The sequence below is a fragment of the Tigriopus californicus genome, chromosome 10 (assembly GCF_007210705.1).
Source record: "Tigriopus californicus strain San Diego chromosome 10, Tcal_SD_v2.1, whole genome shotgun sequence".
Classification (NCBI taxonomy): domain Eukaryota; kingdom Metazoa; phylum Arthropoda; class Copepoda; order Harpacticoida; family Harpacticidae; genus Tigriopus; species Tigriopus californicus.
The window spans coordinates 10,288,506-10,308,260 of record NC_081449.1 but is presented as its reverse complement, the minus strand read 5'-3'; the positions used below and the strand labels follow the sequence as shown (position 1 = coordinate 10,308,260).

The following is a 19,755-nucleotide window of genomic DNA, read 5'->3' as shown; positions in this document are numbered from 1 at the left end:
GCTGCCAGATCGGCGGGGTCGCATGACTTCGTCGTCTTCGTAGTCGTCTGAAAAGCTGAAATTGGCGTTGATGTGGTGGTTGGAGGGCTGTTTTTGAAGGTGTTGCGGAAGTGCGTGGTGTACATGGTTCACATGGGCACTCGACTCACACCGTCTGGGAGGGCCTGGGACCTGGTTACTGAACTTGCCCTTGTGCTTATCAGGGAGAACATTTTCGATCACGATGATCGTTCCTGGGGGCTGCTCGGGGGTCTTGGGGAGTTGGCGACGACCCCCTGGTCGTGGTCTGAGATTGGGATGACTCCATTGGCGCTCGAGTTTGGCGCCATCGGGTCGCTCTGGAAGCCTGCGTCGGTGTTCTAAGCTACTTGTTGCTCTAGAAGCATCAGTGTGGATATGTTTAACAGTGATACGTCTGTTTTCCTCTTCACGATAATAAGTGTCTTGATAATATTGCGGGGTTTGATACTCTCGATGGCGATCCACGGAAACACCCCGATTTCTCTCCAACATGTGAGGCTGGGGCTCATACCACTCTTGAGTGCCGGTTCCCCCATCACCTCCGTCACCCAATTTGGGCACGTTCTGGTAAATGGGCTCAATTGGTTCGGGGAACGTCTTGGGAGGATGTCTCTGCTGCTGCTGTTGCTGCTGTTGATGCTGCTGCTGGTGTTGGTGTTGTTGGTGATGTTGTTGCTGTTGTGGGTGAGGGTTGTGTTGGTTTGAGAAATGGCTCTTATCAATATCATCCTCTAAAGGCAAGGGCTCTTCGAGCGTGTTGAGATAGTTTTGTACCAGTTCATTGGACTGCTTCTGTTTCAGAGACGCTCTTCGCTCTGCTTCGGCTTCTTTTCCATCCATAAGTTTGGTGGGTCCTCCTCCGAAGATATCGCCATTCTGAAAGAAGAGGAGCACAAAAATTCGAATAAGAATAGTCCTTTTCGTGCCCTATTGATCCTTAATGGCAGTCATTTACCGGAAGAGCCTTCTTAAAACTTGAAGGAGGTGGAAGTGCTGTGAATTTGGTCTGTTTCCAATTTTCCAATATAAGCATGCCGCCGTAGATCTTTCCGACGGTAAGTTTGTTAGGTCCAGTTTCTAGAAGGAGAGGGATCGAAAAGAAAATGAAAAAGAACTTTCAAGATAGATGTTCAGATCTGCAACTGATAACACAACCCTTTTTTGCGCTAAGTTATGGTACAACTGCAGATGTTTGCATTGAACATTTAGGTTTGAACATGTCGAACTTTGACTTGCTCGAGAATTTCTCAATAGGTTGAAAAAAACCTACACGGAACTTGGGCGACGTGAGTTCCGATGCTTAATTGTTGGGAATCATACCTTCACTGATCCGTCTTTACAAATTCAAATTCCGTGTAGTTCTTCTTTCTTCCAACTAGTACAAATTTCTCGGACAAACCAGAGTTTGACAGGTCAATACATGGCACTAACCTGCCGGGCGCGGTACAAGCAAGTCGATTTTCCCGTCCCGTTTGACAAATGGCCAGGTTCTTCCGATGGTGGTTCGGAGCTCTTGATCCGCTTGATCCATCTCATCCATGGATCGCACGAAGATCTGAAGGTTCACTCTCACCAAAGCAAAGAGTGTGGTGGTAAAGTGAACCTTACCTTCATCATCAATGGGCATGTTCATTCGAACCAACCGTTTGTAGGCTAGTATGTCTGGGCATTTGCTACCAAATCCCAATGGAGGATCAATCTGTTTCAAAAGGGCAAACATATCCGTGTAGTGGATCTTCCCCCTGGAAAACGAAACAACATGAAATGAGGACAGTAAACACATCAACGGCATACCTTGAATCACATAACATAAATATTACAGACGAGGTTTGGCGGACAGCATTTCTTCGCGATTCTCAGCTCCAGTGGCAATTTGAGCTCAATAAAGCTCACTACTGTGATTACGTATTGTACGAGTATATTCTGAGCCTCTACCACGAGAAACCTCATAGTGAGTGGGTATTTTCAGGTCTTTTCATCGATGGATGTGGATTAAGGAAAGTGCTTTGGAGAATTGTTCTGGTTTTAGAAGGGGCTGCTTCTATTTCTAGCACTACTCCAATTCAATAGAAATCGAGACCCGAATCTCGAACTTTGGCAGATTTTCTTTTTAGCTATTTTCTCCCGCCTCACTTGGACGTGTCTCAGTGATGTAGCTCAGACTTCCAAAGTCAGGCTGATAAATCCATCTCAACCCCTCGCTCCATGTTCCTTGCTTCCTAGGCCTGCCTGCTTCAGTGTGTTATATGGAAAGTTATAGTGCTGCATGATGATGATGATGATCATGTTGATCATGATGATGCTGTCGGGGCAAAGAAACCGCACGGTGTTTGAGACGTATTCGGCCAACTTACTCTCCCTGCGGATCAAATTCGCACCAAACTGTGATGAACTCTGACAGATGGTGGGATCCTAAGATGGAGCTATCCCGAGTCAGGTAATCGAAGCTATCCATAATGACAGCCACCACGATATTCAGCATGATGAAACTGCACAGGAAGATGAAGGAAATGAAATAGAAGTAGGTCATATTCGAGCCACACTTCTTGTCCGGATCGATCACTTGACCCGTGGTTTGGTTGATCTCCTTGGACCTGGGATCGCACGTCCGACCTGCGATGCAGGCCATCATGATATCCGGCCACGCTTCTCCGGTCGAACATCTGAAAGGCATAAGAAGGAACAACGTAGGTATACGTAGCACTAGCGGAATGCGGAACACCATAAATAACACTGGGTTGGCATACGACTCGAAAGGTTCGAATAAATACGGAGATGCTATGTTTCTTTGTGATGACTTGTGCCGATTCCTAATCTTTTTTTAAGTTGGAAATTTCAATACATACGTATATAATTCTAAATTCTAAATTCTAAGCAGCTGATGTCTGAATTGACTTGAAGCGATGACCATTGAAAGGTCGATTTTTTTTTCTACATCTATAGCACACACAGAGTACCCACGTAAAGTGCAGTTGTATCATAAGACAGGAACTCTACCTAGGCTACATCTCAAAGAATGCCTTTCAAGTGCAACAAATTGGCGCTCACGTGCCGAACTGTACCTTGTAACTCGGAACAAGAGACCTAATTACATTTCAGACACACGTCTTTTTAGCTTGTACACACTTTTCCTAAAATGGCGGAGAGCTTGACGTAGATCGGTAGAAAGACGTTTTGGAGAAACAAGATCATGTTGGAAAACCAGGGCAATAAACATTTAACAAGCCAGTCGAATGCCCTTTTGCACAATATATTGATCTTTAATGGTGTTAAGGAATGCAATGCTCAACTCTGAATTATAATTGAATTTGGTTCATTTGCCATACAGATCAATGTATTTTAAAAGGTTAGATGATCGACGGAAAGTAACGAAGGAAATTGGAATTGTGAAAGAGCATTTCAACAATACCACAACATATTACGGCAAATACATGTGGTACTAAACTTTTGTTTTCGAGTTTTCTTCCGTCAACGATTTAAGAGCATCATGCTTGAATTCGTAGTTCTTTTGGATGATGTTGGTTTCCATATGATTTACATAATTTAAAAACTCTTTCTATGAGCACAAAGTGTTTGAAAACCAATGCAAACCAAGGATGAGCGAGTGGAAATTCCCTTGTCTCCTCTTGGAGCTGAACTGCTGTACGGCCAAGGCGAAACCAAGGATGAGCGAGTGGAAATTCCCTTGTCTCCTCTTGGAGCTGAACAGGCTCGAAAATTAAACGTTTCTGAATAAGCAAATGATGAAGGAGGGAAATCTCCTAGGAGCCGACGAGGGATCTGACTTCCGCTCGACGAAAGACCACTCTGCTATGTATAACGAGGCAACTTCCATGCCCTCAATCTTAATCGATTGGAGATTGCTTTAACATTGCTTTGGTAGGAAATTTTAAAGGAGGCGGTAAAAGCCTCACCTATCTTATATTCAATGGTAATGTACATCCCTGTACATTAGTTTATTAGAGCGCTTTATCGAGACACATCTACATATCATCAAATGATCAGAAATGCATGTCCTTCTTAACATAATTGATCATTTATACTCGTGTCTATGATTGGTATTCGCATGATATTGACAATGGCCTTGGAGGAGCGGTGGTGAATGAGGGTATTTTTTCGCTTTTTATTATCACAGGCTTGTCATTTATTACAACATGTACGAGGTGCTTTCAAAATCAGAATTCATCCCATGGATCTCTTTTCAATCATTGATTTAATTACTAGGGTTGCAAAAATATAGATATGGCCCGTTCATTTTTGAGCAGTCTTTTTGCAATTTTCGATTTCTGCAATTGCTGACCATGATGAAACTATTTGCATCTCGTCCAAGCATGTTGACGCCACCCGCGCCAAGTCCAGATTGATGTTGTTTTCTACCTTGCCAAGGCGTGGCAGAACGCCAAGGAAATCAAAAAGCTTCGAGTCAATTCTAGTATCTGTCAATTTAGTCTTTCAAAAATTCATGCCATTTCTAACATAGGTGTTGTCTCGAATATTTTTGTTTCAAATTGCTTAGGTTGTAAAATCAAGTTATGCATAATAAGCCCAAGCGGTGTCAACATCCTTGGGCAAAACGAAAATAGCTTAAACAGAGTCACTTTAGTCAGCCATATCAGAAAATGAATTCTGCAAGAGCTACTCAAATTAAGCCGCGCCATACTTCACTTATGGCCACTAAAGTTACTTGAGGTAAGAAACACCAATAAAGCTGACTTTTTCCATCCTCTAATTCTTAGGTTCGTTAAGCCATGCAAGAAAAATGAAATTCCCTGTAAGTCATGTGATGTTATAGTCTGCAAAATATTTGATCATGAAAAGTGATAAGTAAAATTTGAAACTTGTTTTCCTTTGTGGTATGAAAACAATATTATCTAAAAATCTGGGACATTTACATTATTAAACAAAAGAGTTAATTGGGGGTTAAAATTGTCCAAAAGTGATGTTGGATTACTTGCAACTCTGCAAACGAAAATAATTGAATTTCATGCTACGGTTGGTTCCCCAGTCCGAGCTGAGGCCTGTTTTTTTAAACCTCGTACCTCGAAGTTTGCGGCTAGGACGTTGACCAGTATGAGACTACACTCACCAAAGTAGTGAGTGAGTGAGTGGTCATTCTGGGTAACGCCCAAGGTACGAACGTCTAAAAAATCGCCTCTGGACGGTCAACCTCAGCCAAAAAAGCCATGAAAAGCTCAAGAAAGCCTATGGCGTCAATTTTGATATCAATGCAACTTTCTCGAAAGATTGCTCAATCTATCATCCCATTGACCAATATGCGCCCTGATGGATCATAGATCTACCAGATTTCCCCACATGCAATATCCAAGTACCGTGTTGTTGTACTCCTGATGTAGGTTGACAAGTGTCAGTCTAACTTACCGGAAGAGCAACATGAAAGCCTGGGCCACATTTCGAAAGTTGTTATGTCGTTCTATGGCTGTGGACGAATCCAGGGCAATGTTTCCAAACAATTGCATACCCACGATGGCATAGATGAAGAACAACATCACCATGAGCATCATAACATATGGCAAAGCCTGCAAAAAATGGATGTGAATGAATGGATGGATGGTGTGGGCTAGCCACTCGAATGTACTCTGAATATGACTAAAACAAAAGAGCCAATGGTGGCGGCAAAACTCCCATTATTTCTGAGAAAAAGTCTCAATTTGACGAACACCGGATTCAATCAAGATATATGCCTATCTACCCAATCTTGGCACCACACCTCATTTGGTATGGGCGTGCCTGCGTGAGCACATACTTTTACACCTTGGTCCCCTTAGTTGAATTTTGATGGATGGCGTGGAAGGATCGTCCATCATTGCTCTTAGTAGCCCCCTGTTCTTCATCTAGACAAATCAAGGATTCAAGTCTTGAAAAGGGGAGTTAAAGGTTCACCGTAGGAAAACCTTGCAAGAGGCGTCCTTCCAACTTGACCGACGTTTTCGTTGCCTCCGCCCTTCTTTGCCTTTTAGCTATCTACTCGGTAGGTCACGGCTGTGGTATACATTTAGATCCACAATGTTGGTAGGTGTGAGCGGAGTGTGCTCAGCCTGATGTCAAACGAGGGACTAAAGTGCTCAGTAAGCTATCCCTTTTTGTGGACAAGATTACCTGCCATCGTTTAAAAAAGGCCGTTGTCGAATTGGAAATTCTGATCACCCCATTTGGGGCTAGGCTTGTATGCTTTTTTTACTTGAGCTTTATGGCCATCTTTCTATCGACATACGGAGGAGGAAGAGACAAGCTTTACAGGATGTGAAACATTTGGAGGCACGTTGGTGGGGTTGGTTGAACTTGAAAGAAACATGTAATATCTATAGGAAGAAAGAAGGCTCGAAGAAGAGTTGAAACATATGTCAGAAGCTCTCACATCATATGAACAAGAATCCGTGAACTAACCCAACAAAAACGAGGAAAAGGGGTCGTTTTAGTTGACATGGTGGACGCTCCGGGCTTTAGGGCCAACAAAATGTTTTGAACAGATTTTGTCGCTTAAAAATTTATGAACCTAGTTTCTCGAAATCTTCATTTTTTTTGGCCAAGCTCCATATCCTGGAAAGAGGCCCTCCCTGCATTCATGTACAGTACAACTTATACTGTACTGTACTGCACTGTTCGGTACAGTACTGCCTACGAAGGACATTTCCTCCAACCATCCGCTTTGAAAGTAAGTGAGCAAGTGTGTACGGATGGATGGATGGATGGATAGATGAGAGGAAGGAGTGAGTTTCTCCGTTTGTTTCTTTGTATTGGCACTCCTGAAAGCGTTCAGACTTCAAAACAAGGCTTTTAAAAGCTGTTCTAGGAGCCCCCATGGGACCTTTCCTGGGAGTGTGAGAAAACGAAAAGAGAATCTGAGACGAGGAAGGAAATAGGGCTCAAGGCTTTTGCTCCGAGTTGGTTGGTTGTTCATACCTTGATTGATTGGACGAAAGTGAACAATAGAATCCTGATACTGACACTGCGGCGCAAGAGCTTGATAAGACGGGCAGCTCGAAAAAGTCTCAAGAACCCGACATTGACGATTTGGGTGGCGTCAATTATGCTCCCCACCACGGTAATGAAGTCGAATGTGTTCCACGAGTCCTTGAAGTAGGCCTGCAAGGAAAGACAATAGAGATTAAAGAGCAAGCGCCAGTTTGCGCCGTAATCATCGACAACGATGCCAAGTTCATCAAGCGAGCAGCATTAATTTGAATGAAAAAAAGACGGGAGGGGATGGGCGGAGGCGAATGGGCTATTTGCGAGTGCCTTTACGTACAGTACGGATGTCCTTGGGGTCGTTCATGCACATAGTTTGAGTCGACGACGACGACAACTGCGTTCAAACGATGGTTGAAGTTCTGAATAAGTTGTTACCCCCGAGGACCTACGAGGAAGAAGGCCATGACTAAGGAAATGGAGTGAAGGGGCCACATTCTTGATCTTATCCGCAATATTCTTGAATTCTTCTGCCGTTGTCTACCCCTCTTCATTTCTCTCTCCCTTTCTTTCTTTCCCTCTTTTTTTTCTTTCTTTCTCTGTGTCTTTCCCTGTCTTTCCATTGCCGGCCTCTGAACTCTGAATGCACAAAGGTCTTGCTTGATCTCCCCTCCTTCGTCCGATCGTCCGCTTTTGTACCATACTCCGAAGTCAAAGCAGTCGTTGGTATACATGTACAATGTACATCCATATTGGAGAAAGTGCAAACTAGAAATAAGTCCCATGCTTCAATGAACTTGCAAGTTCAGGCTTCTGGATAACACTCTCGACATTGGAGGTTCATTGTTCAAGAATAACAGTTCTCTTATGTAAGTGGGACAGCCAATCGAAGGACGAATAGTACAGTAGTACAGTGGTACAAGCAAGAACTTTCCTAGGTCAGCTCCAAACAAGCCCAATAGTTAAAGGAAAAGAAAGGACCAAGAAGAGGATGATAATAATGAGTCCAGTACGATGGTGGTTTGACTCATTTTGAGAGCCTGGCTGGTTCTAATCGCGTTGCAATTAATGCAGTTTCATTTCCAGTTCAAATTCGAGGTTAGTTGTGGGTGTGGTGGATGTGTGTTCGTCTAACCGGACTGTACCGTACATCCGCCTTTGTGTGTTCGTCTAACCGGATAGCTTTTAAAATATTTTCATGGTGGGTAACAAGCGAGGAAACACCCGATCTTTGTGCTCTTGTACAACGAGCATAGTAGGTAAAGTAGGAGAGATACACGTGAGTGTTCCTCCTCACATCTCATTCTCCCTCTGCTTAGTAGACTTGGTCCCGAACTATTCACACCCCACTAAACTGCATGAAGCTCATGCCAAAAATAGAATTGCAAATCAAATTAAAAGGCGCCCAATTTCAATGCCTCTTTTTTCAATGGCCTCTTCGCCCTGACGGAACAACGCACCATCAGAGAGACTAGACAGTCCAAGAAAACTACTGGGGGGGGGCAGTACATAACTCATCGTTAGTCAATGGTCTCGAAAGTGATTTTTTGTTCATGAGAGAGAAGGTCATTCATTCACGAGCAAATCCCAAGATCTCTCTTTTCTTGCCCAGCGGTACAGTCAGTAGCCGATGATCGCGTCCAAGGCTTAGAGGATCCATTAATCTGTGACACTAGAATGACCCCTTGTAGGTTGGCTAATTCTTAAATATCCGGTTACTGGATAATGAATCGCTTTTTTTTCTCGCCCCAAAGTTTCGATTTCGGTTTTCACGCCAAGTTTCCAAGAGCTCACCAATTCCGATTGCATTAAACCTGGAAACTTCGATTAGTTTCAGGACTTTCGAGGCCTGAGCCGACGAGATATCAAAGGAGATTCCTTATTAAATAAAATATGCAGACCCACGCCATCAATTTCCATCCTTGGCAAGCCGGCTAAAGCCTTGTAAAGCCATTGATGTTCACCTGAAAGCCTCATTTCGAGGATCAACCCAAGATCCCGCCCATCAAAACCACTTAGGCGTACGTACATCATAACAAAGCTGCTCACTCGTCTAAGCGGCCAGTCCACCCACCCACCCACTAACATCTACTGTACGTCCCTACATAGCGGTAGTGTGAGTAGTTTTGAGCGAAAGCTCAACTCCAAGTTGGCTGGCCAAGGCCGAGCGATTCGAAAGTGGACCAATGGCATAAATTTGATTCTCACGAGGCAAACCTGCCGTCTCCACAGTAGATGGACCAAGCCCCTTATCTTCGTTTGAGCAAGTTCGCACTGACAACCCAAGGTCAAAAGTTGGTGAAACTTTCTCTCCATTTCGCGTCGTGCATAGGCACTAATTCCCACGAGTAATAGACAAAACACGAAAATGCCTCCAAAAGGACAGACGCCCAATCTCTTCGGTGATAGCCACCGCAATTGAGCGTGCTCGTGGATGTTCGTGCAAGGATGACTGGATTACATATTCTTTGTGCCATCTACGTACAGATATGTGTGTAACTCTCCACGAGTTTGGGAATAACGTTAGAGACTGGATGGGTTTGGGCAATTCAAAGAAGGGATAACATGACATGTACAGAATTTACTCTTTCGTCTACGGCATTGTGACCATATCCCGGTAGGAGGACCCAGGGAACCCCTTCTAGTCTAGTTGGTAACTCACTGGTTGGTAATTTGGAAGAATGGCGTACAAAAACAACATGTTGTACTTTGTTCCATAGGAACAAACCCATGAATGGGAAGAACCGGGATTGGTACGCAGAGTGGCATTGTAGTCAGGCCTTAAATAAATCAAGCCACTTCCGTCATGTTTCCGCTAGCTTTCTATGATTTATTCTACTTTTATCAGTTTTGTGTGTACTTACAACACAGAAGAAGGCAGCAGAGTGCACACCCATCGAGCACAAAATAATGAACGGGTTCCATGCTTTTTGTCATGGACAAAACACAAGACTAACCAACAAGAGAACAGCCTCGTTGAAAGGCAACAAAAACCTTGTGATTCCAATGGAACGCTCAAAACCAACTCAAGAGCAATTACCGCGATCCCTCGTCCTAATTCGGTCCAAAGCTGTCTGCTCTAAAGGAAAGGACTCAAAAAATCTTCGTTGCCAAGAATATTAGATATTCTTTGTAATCAACGTGGTCGCCCTTGATCGAGTTTGATATGAGAGCTCTAGGGTCATTTTCTGAATATTCCTCTATTGCACTTTTCCTTGGCCCATTTGCATTGCATACTTACTCTGTATTGTACTAAGTATTGTATATACTATGTATATACTCGTACGTACGTGTACGTACGCACTAATAGTAGTGCTACCTACGTACATATGAAAGTAGATACCGACCCGTCTACGAATTCAAATGGCCCCTTCCTCCGTCGGATTGTGTGGTTTCCTGTGATGGTCCCAAAGCTGACTAACTTTGTTCATACAGTGGAAACCCCCCAAGGCACAGAACTGAACAATTCATGCTCGTGCATAGACTTTACGTCGTCCTCTGGGGATATTAACAAGCAAAGAAGGGGAACCCAAGTCGTTGAGGCATTGCTTACGATATGAATTACTACTTGGAGTCTCTGGAGTTTCGAAAGAGACAGGTGAGCGGGGGAGGCGAGGTGGTTGGGTGGTTGGGTGGTTGGATGGTTGGGTCAATGTAGTACAAAACTCGTTGGACTAAAGCTCATTTAGCAAGGCCAGTCATGCCAGCCTTGATGTGAGTGAGTTGAGCTTAAGGGACCGAAATACAATCACTCAGCACTGAGTTTCGGGGTAAATAAAAACACGACCTGGGAAGTCCCATTTGTACGTAATAGAGCAAAGATCGGTAGTTGAAGCGCAGAGAAAGCAAGAAAGGTGACATGCAAGTCACTCGGCAACTTTGGGGATCACGGACGGATCGCCAAGGAGCGAAGCAATAACCCCTCCCCTTGGCTATGCTTCATACTTGAATATATAACAAGAAGCTATTTTTAGCTCTCTTCCCTTGGCCTATAAGTCCCCCATTTTAGTCAAAACACAAACACCATCTGAGAAGGAAACTGACAGTTAAAGATCAATCCTCGGCGAGCTCCGTCGTCATTTGCTGAAACTGCTTTCACTTTCTTTTGACAGCGCTTTAACTTCCTTTTGAGCAAACAAAAAGCTGAAACAGCCAATTGTGATTTGGCCATGAATTATCTCTTGGTATTGGTACCTCGACTCTCTGCCATAGGTTGTTGCTTACATATGGTAAAAGACCCTCTCCTCAATAAATCAATTCCAAATGACCTCATTTCGACCCGTACTTTCGTAGGGGCCCCTAATGAATTTCTTTGTTGAATGTCAATATTCAGCGCTCATTGAAACGCATTTGAAACCAGCGAGTAACACATGCTTTCAAGTTCTCTCAAATGGCAAAGAGGGAGAGTCTTCATGGGATCTTCGAGGAATTCAAAGCCTGTTGTTCCATTGCGATATCGCTAAAGCACACTATCAGTTGGCCTGCACAAGTGCACAAGTGCACAGGCGCACAGGCGCTCAACATGTCGAAAATGCACGAAGTTGCTCATCCACGTTCGATATCATTTGAGTGAAGAAGAATGTGAAGCTAGTCGTGTACCCTTACTTAGTCCTTGGTTGTTATGGACTACGAGTAGTGATAAAAGATGAAGTGTCCTTCAATTCAAATTGCCTACTCCAGTTCCCGATGGTAGTTGAATCAACCACAAGCTTCATGAGGAGGTAGAGCATGTCGAATGCACCACACGACACTCACCTTGGTTCCAAAACACGCCAATTTCATGACGCACTCCACCGTAAAGAGGATCGTGAACACCAAATTGAAATCCGATAACAGATCCGTGTATTGAAGAGGGGCCCCTTGATACTGAAAAAAGCAATTTAAATTAAACCTTTGTCCCAGATATTTCCTTCTTCACCTGATCAAACCAGAAGTTCAGAGAAAAAAAATTGGGGCTTGCGCACATTCAAAACAAAACTAGGCAAAAGACTCGGTTTTTTTTTTACTGTACGCTATTTCTTAAAAGGTTAAGTAAGTATTGCAGAAGAGGGTTCAGTCATTACACTCGTAACTGTACAAACAGTAGTCAGCACATGAAAAAGTAGTAGTTGAAAAATCGAGTGGGGAACAAGTAAGCAAATGAGGAAAAGCTTTCTCATCAGGCATTGAGCAAATGACCAATTGGCAGAAAAGAACATGCAAACCTTTGATAGCGGCGCTGGTGGTGTTAGCAACCTTATCAAATGTTAAACAAATGCCGCTTAAGCAAAACGGATTCGTTGATAAACGGGCCAATTTCGCCCTACTTCAAGGAGGTATTTTCTCTTCATTGCAAACATAGATTATGTCGCACAAACGTACAATGCCAGTTGCCAGTACGAAAAGTGTGCTTACCCTCACAATATCAACAAGCTACTTTGCTACCTTAAGCATTAGTATATGGTGCACCTACCTACATTTTATGCATGATCTTTTATTTATTACCTTCAACATGAGCAGAATGGTGTTCATGACAATAAGGAGCATGATGAAGTTTTCAAAAGGCGGGGAGGTCACCAATCTCCAGATGTGGAACAGACAGCCTGATTGTTCTTCGGGAACGTACACTTGCATGGGCTTGGCTTGGATAACATAATTAATACACGATTTCTGAAAAAGAGTTGGCAAACTTTTGACAAGCTGCTTGGAAGTGGAAGTCAAGACTTCCTGCACTCTCTCTCTCTCTCTTTCACACACAACCCCCCCCAACTTTCAAACTTGGAAGCTAAGCAAATTGTACTTGGGATATGCCAAGCTCCGATCTATCGATCCATCCTTCAGATGGTCGCGAGAATACAGTACACACACAAGTAGGGTAGGTGCAGTGCTATACTGTAGTAAAGGCAACGGCGACACATCAAGGGGACGACCGAAGATAATGGAAAGCGAAACTGAAGGCATCTTGTCGACATCAATTGGTGTCAAGTTGGAACAAGGCGACAGGCTTGAGACTAGAATAACTTTTCCTCTCTAATCAGGTCATCACTCAAGACTGTGGAAGGAAAATTTAAAAAAAAGGATCTCTAATTCATGTGAAAAAGAGAGCCTCTTTTTTTTCGGCTGTACGTCTCCTCCTCGTGCACTCAAGAGGCATGCATAAGAAAGCATATCAAGGAAAAACGAAACCACAAGACCAGGATATCCAGGAGAACGAAACGCCATCTGCTGCTTGTCTTGCGCCTGCTTGATGAGGTAGGGGTGGTAGAGGCGGTGATCCAGCCAGTCAGAAATGTTCCAGGATCTCATTTCTCTCGTTCTCTCTTTCTCCACTTTCCATTTTGTAACAGGACCACAATATTGTGCATATAGGTACAATAATGGTGTGTTGGTATGCCAGTATAGAGATCGGCGATGGGTAAGAACGAAATAAGACGATTACATTGAACGTACACACAGGCCAACTCAGTGCCACCTGCGTGCCAAAAAAGCTGCGTGATATCACAATAATATCGGTCATTAGCGAAGTGCTGTTGCTTTAGACTGGCTCGAAGACCGTCCCGTTTACGCTGTCTATCTCTCTCTCTCTTTCATGACCCGCCATTCACATAAAGCTACCGATGAAGCCAGTTATGATGATAATAGTTGTTGCAGTAGAAATTCATCAGTCTTAAACTCACAGCAAACGCAGACCACAAACCAGTGGAGAGGCCTAGAATAGGTATATGTGTGCGGTGTGTGTTTGTGTGTTTGTGGCGCAATATTTGTGGAAAAAGACTGACTGCACTTTGACATGACGTCGAAGAAGCAACGCAGATTGGAGGTCAGTGAGAAGACTCAATTTCCATCTAGAACTTGGAACTTAGAACGGGGTGTCCCTGTCTTGTTCCTTGTCTCGCACACTTTCTTTCTAATGTGGGAACGAGACCTGAGGTGGAAGAGTTAGAGCTGCTCCTAATTAAGCAGGACTGATCTCAAGCTTGGGTGGTCGGATAGAATCCGCCTTTGATTCTTGTCTAATTAATGTCTTAGTGTTGCGGCAAGGTGGAAGAGGGGCAAAGACGAGGTTCGTGAATAGTGGTGTGATCTCTGTTCGTTCGTCCCTCCCTACGACTCGCACACTCGCTTGAGTGTGCACGAAGGAGGGAGTCCACCAACCATGTACATACTACATTGTACGTATACTACAGTATACCTATAGGAACGTACCCAGGGACTGAGTACGCTTGGTCTCACTTCTAGTGGCAAATGGAGATGAGACACGACGACTGGCCCAAAAGACACATTGGGTGACAAATCCAGGAGCGAATTAGTGGACCCCATTGCAGATGTTTGCGGATGAGAGCCTCTCTGGCTTTCTCACTCCCCAAGTGAAGAGGAGATATGAAGGTGCACCTCCAAGCTAGCCTAAGGCGAGGCTGGATTTAAGACCCATCGCCCAAGCTCCACCGTCACGATGATTGAAAGAAAGGGCTTATTACGGGAACAAAATTGCTATGGACCGCAACTTCTCAAGTTCTGTCTCGAATCCTTGGATCTCTCACACTCGTTTGCTCACTCGATGCTTCATTTACTCACTAACTCCCGTTCTCTCATCAACTGCACCAACGAAAGGAAGCTAAGATCACAAAGAAGACATAAAAACATGCATTACTTTTCAATGCTGAATCAGTCGCGGACATGTTTTTTTCCGAAAGACAGAGGAGTGCATTAACGAATATCACGAAGGGAGAAAAAAAACTTTCTTTGGAGAGTCGTGCAAACCAAAGTAGATTCCTGCTCTCGTTGCTCCTTTCACTACCACCTACCTCCCCTTTTTGTGCCAGTTTCTATGAAAAAAGGCAATCCTCTTGTACCCTAAGAGCGAAGACAGCAAATTCGAGAGGAAAAGCGAGCGAGACCGGGACCAAGTTGTTGTACATAGGTGAGTAACAGAAGTGGGGATGGTTTGTATGAAGGTGAGACGAAGAGATCCTTTAGAGATGAGGACCACTACAGTTGGCTTGCCCGTCTCGTTCTTTCATTTTTCTTGACCCTTGCCGTCAATTTGTTCGTTTTGTCTGTCTTCTCGTCATGCAAGTACCGGTATGTGTACACCAGTGAAGTTGAAGGGTTCAAGTTTGAATTGATCTCCTTCCGGCAAAGATTTGTCCTTTTCGAAGAAAAAACAGGCCCCCCCCAAAAAAAGTTTGTTTGGACCATGATGGCGTTTGAGTTGGGCAGTTGGCGCTCGAAGGCGGCGAGATGGACCCGAGTTTGAGAATTCGAGTTTATCTGAGCAGAGATAAAGTTAGGCGAACAAAAGGCACATATCCGACGGGATGCCGCTCTGATTGCTCCCACAAAGCCTTCATTCATAATTCAGCATAGGGGCTCCGCAAGGCCACTCCAGGCGAAAAACACCTCATAAAATTAGCTTACAGCGCTGGACGGGCTAATAAAAGAGGGCCTAATTCATAGATTGTGTATTGGGAAATGTAAGCAGCCCGATGGTTGGGCAATCATCTCTGTCTAGCGTTGTTTTGTCGTTTATTTGGCCGCTTAATCAGGGGGAGGGAGGTGCGAGCTCGTTCCTTTCCCTTGACCCCGAGGAACACTGGGTGTTTTTGTCTGACTTGTTTGTGTTCTTTGCACTGATCAAGTTGTGTCGACTCAAGCCATCGTCAGCACGGCGAGCACGGCGAGCACGGTGAGCACCTTGGACTGGCCTTTGCTCTCACTCTCGCTCTCGTGGTGCTTCCACAACCACGACGACGACGACGAAGACGACTGTACTATTACTTCTACATTCCCATAACCCTTTTCCCACTTCATGGGCCCAATAACCAATCTGATCCCAAAAGAAAGGAGCACAAGAGGAAGAAGAAGAAACTAGGACGAAGAAGAGGAAGAAAAAGAAGAAGAGAAGGAATGAAGGGGGAGGGAGGCTCCCTCTTCTCTGTTCTCTTCTTTTCTCCTCGCCTCTCTTCCCGTCTCTCCCCTCCTCGCCTCTCGTTTTCTCTCCTCTTCTCTCCTGTTCTATCCTCTGCTCTGTCCTCTGCGTCTTCCTTCTCTCCAAGGTCAGTTGGTGCCGAGCAGACTCGTGGATATGCCGTTATTCCTGACTCCGTTCTCGTGATCGGATCTTTATGCAACGGATAAACTCACCTGATTCTTGTCGATGTCATCGGTCAGTTCTGCCTCTCCAAGATCATTGAAAGTCACAATGACCAAAGCCACGAAGATATTCACGAAGAAAAACGGGAACACCACGAAATACACAATGTAGAATATGGCCATTTCCGTTCGAAACCACGGAATGGGACCTTCATCCTCATAGGTGGACGACATGGAGTTTTGGAGGACACTAATTAAAGAGAGAGAGAGAGAAAAGGAAATATATGAGTCATCATCACGATGCACGTGATTGAGTCTTGATTTGGACACTAATCAAACATCTCGGGTCAAAAGTAGGCCCTTTCAAGCGTGAATGAATCTTGGATCCATTTGGGTTTCTTTTCTCATCGACTTCGTCTTCGTTTTCAACGCTTGTCGTCTTTCATCAACCTCGTACATAGTAGCACAAGCATCGCCTGGTGGGTGCGGCAACGACCTTGAGTTTCTCTCCTCGCAACGTCGTTGGCTACTGTCCTTGAATGAATGAAGAAGCTAAGTTGGGCTCGAGTTGGTCCAGCTCAGGATCCCGTAGAAATTGGATCAAGTCAGAAGCACATCCTGGTGGCAAGGAGGAACCCCCCCTCTGTCCCTCCTCCGTCTCTCCGTTTCTCTATCCCCAAGTTGTCCTAAATTGTATGTAGTATGTGTCAGGACATTTCTCGGTAATGCTGTTTGGCTCTTGTCGATCTAAGGGGTTTCCTCGGGAATTCCATTTGACAAACGAAAGGATTAATCGAGATTGGGTATACGATAGGATGCCCTCGTTTAATCGGCCGCCGAGGAAATAGGGACCCACCCAGCCTCCCACCTACCTACCTACCTACCTACCTAGGACCTTAGTCCGGATACTGGAGGTACTGGGTGGTGACAAAGTAGCCTGGCTTGCCTTGCAGAGGCCAAGTGTTTGATTACTTTGCATCCGTTAAAAGTCCTCTTCAGTCCATTCTAATCGTTTATTGGTGGAAGGGAAGGGAGGACAAAGGCCTTGCTCCTCTCCGCCTTTCCTGACTTGGTTCGTAGCTTCTTCTAGGTACTTTGACTCCTCAATGAGAAGTGACACCCGGCGGCATCGAAGCGCTCAGATTAGATTAAACTAGATTAATGCGAGTGTTGGAATGTAATCACGAGATGGAGTCCAGCTCGTCCATCGTTCGTTTGACTAGCCCGAATTCCTCCATCTTATCGATCTCTCTCTTTCTTACACATGCATCATTGGACCAAATCGCATATCCAAATAATGAACGGAGAGAACAATGGCGATGGTGGCTGTCTAGCTTAGGGGGATTATTGGTGATCTGGAGGGGAATCTGGCATTTCTCATACCCGTCAATGTTACTTACTCGACCCATCCCTCGGAGGTCTGCACCGCGAAGAGCGTAATCATGGCGGCTCCACAGTTGTCGTAATTGAAGGCTTTGATCAACCACTCCCGTTCCGCGACCTCAGGGATCACCTCGCCCCACTCGCCTGATACGAAGTATTCGCCCCTGAAAGAGGGATAAAAGATAATTGCATGCCACTCTCAGTCCTCATCCTCAGTTGGGAATCCGGGGGTCTCTATCTAATACACAAGCTTAGCTACTACGCGTACTTAAGTACATACAGTATCTGCACTGTAAGCACATAGACTTCTCATAATTAAAGGTGTGGACTGTTTTCAGAGGATTCTCATTGAAAAGGGATTGCTATACACCACTTTTGAGGATGTTGCACACAGTATGTCACTTCAGCTCATCTCACTCGACGCTCTTTTGTCTGCTTAAAAAAAATGCTTCCTTCCTGGTTTGGTCGCATCAGTTTAATTCAATGGATCTGTGCGCCCCTGTCCCTTTTCTCAAGGTCTTCAAAGATAGACTCGATGGATGTTTGGAGTGTAAAGGAGCGGAAGTGGCGCGGTCCGATGGAAAAAAGGGCCACCAACATCATCTCCCTGCCTCTTTTCACTTTCGAGACTATATTACGTACGCAGCACAGTGAAGACCCTCTCAGGACTATGAGGGGTCAGAATGGGTGATATTGAACTTGGAAAGTAGATGCATGCCGAGGAAAACATGAATGAAAAGGTCGATTCAATGCGAGCAGTCAAAGGATTGGACATCGCTTTTAAGCATCAATCAATTCCTGATGCCAATGAATGATTTGAAAGACAATCCAAACGAAAACTTAAATGTGTTCCGTATGATACGTCCTTCTTTTCCGGAAGGAGAAGGAGAGAGTGATCAAGGCATCAAGCCCAACCTTCGAGGGTATCGTGAGCAGGATCAGTTTAGATATGAGTACTATCTGTCACAGAAACCATTGTAAAAGTGGAGGATCACGTTTGGACCGACAGGAGGAAATGGGTTTGTGGGCAACCACGATAAATCAAAAAGACTGGGCTCTCACACGCTTGTCTATGAAACTGACGCTTCAAGGACCAATGTTCCCGCACAGGGGATGGCGAAGGGCCAAAATCTGTCGACCAAGTCAACCCTGCGAGCCTCTTCGTATTAAAACATCAATAATTTCATCACCACCCAACATCAATATAGACGGACTGGATTCAACCCTTCTTGGATGTTTCGCTCTCATTCCAAAAACGTTGCACCTCTCCAATGACAATTGATTCCTACTTACGAGTACAGTAGAACATTCGCCATCCAACTAGGCCTGATTTTGGTGACCTAACGTGGCGGCGGCAAGTAAGCTTTTCTGCCACTTACTTGACTCGCGATAAGCAAACAAGGCCGGAACGAAACAAAATACGTACGCTGTGCTTGTTCGATTGTTTGTCGCTCTTAACAATGGGGGCAGTAATTCAGCTTTGAGTGGATCTTTACTCCTTAAGGACAAGTAACAAGAACGGTGCTACTGAGTCGTACAGTATTATTCTCACGCGTGGAACAGCGCCCCTTGCATGCAAACGAATTAGGCTGCATTATTGCTTGTGTGAAGAGGGAAAGAATAAAGAAAGATCGATTTCATCTGGATTCCAAATGATCCTTTGTAGCATGCTGGATAGGCCAAGACGTGGACGTGGATGGAGTTGGTGATGGAGAGAAAAATAACGCTGAGATGAATACGACAGCAGACTCGTGGGCGCCAAATCGACAAGAAATGGAGAGAGTGGACAACCAAAAAAGACGGAAAGCCGGAGACCATCTTGACCGGATTGTTAGGCAGGCGCCAAACAACGATAGAGAAGGATGCAAATGGCTCGGGGAATAGAGCAGCCCAAATGAGAAACATCGAGGATGGCCGGAATCTAATTTGTCTTGGATCCATACCAAGTGAACAGTAATCATGTCTTAAAGGACCACACATTCGAACTGGAGAAAAAGATTAAGGTATAAACAGATACCGGAGTCAAAAGTCTTGTTCTGCATTATAGATGCACGTTTTTAGATTGGTCTGAGAAGAACAACGACCCAATGGCTTAAAAGGCAACCATGCCCAGCCAGTACCTATGACGAAAAGAAAGTGAATGGTGGTATTTGGCTACTGAAGAGACACGAGCACTTTGACTGAACAGATAACTTGGGATTACTTTATCTATTCACAGCATTCATTTGGTTAATTGTCCATGGTAAAAACTGAATCTCACAAGAAACCTAGTCAATACGGTGCAAAACTGTGAGAAAGATGTGCATTACAAAGATTGTCTTACGACCGTTTTTCTTTCCTGCCTTGCTTCCT

At 44.6% G+C, this 19,755-nt stretch overlaps 1 protein-coding gene across 1 annotated transcript in view; it reads right to left on the bottom strand.

The window, feature by feature from the left end:
• Positions 1–19,755, bottom strand: part of LOC131889549 (voltage-dependent calcium channel type A subunit alpha-1-like) — a gene marked incomplete in the record, with an annotated part of 47,109 nt that overhangs the window by 534 nt on the left and 26,820 nt on the right. The window contains 10 exon segments of the mRNA XM_059238677.1: positions 3–897; positions 977–1,098; positions 1,453–1,763; positions 2,376–2,684; positions 5,401–5,558; positions 6,943–7,125; positions 11,704–11,814; positions 12,433–12,597; positions 16,072–16,270; positions 17,421–17,567. Coding sequence (XP_059094660.1) covers positions 3–897; positions 977–1,098; positions 1,453–1,763; positions 2,376–2,684; positions 5,401–5,558; positions 6,943–7,125; positions 11,704–11,814; positions 12,433–12,597; positions 16,072–16,270; positions 17,421–17,567 — 2,600 coding nt within the window.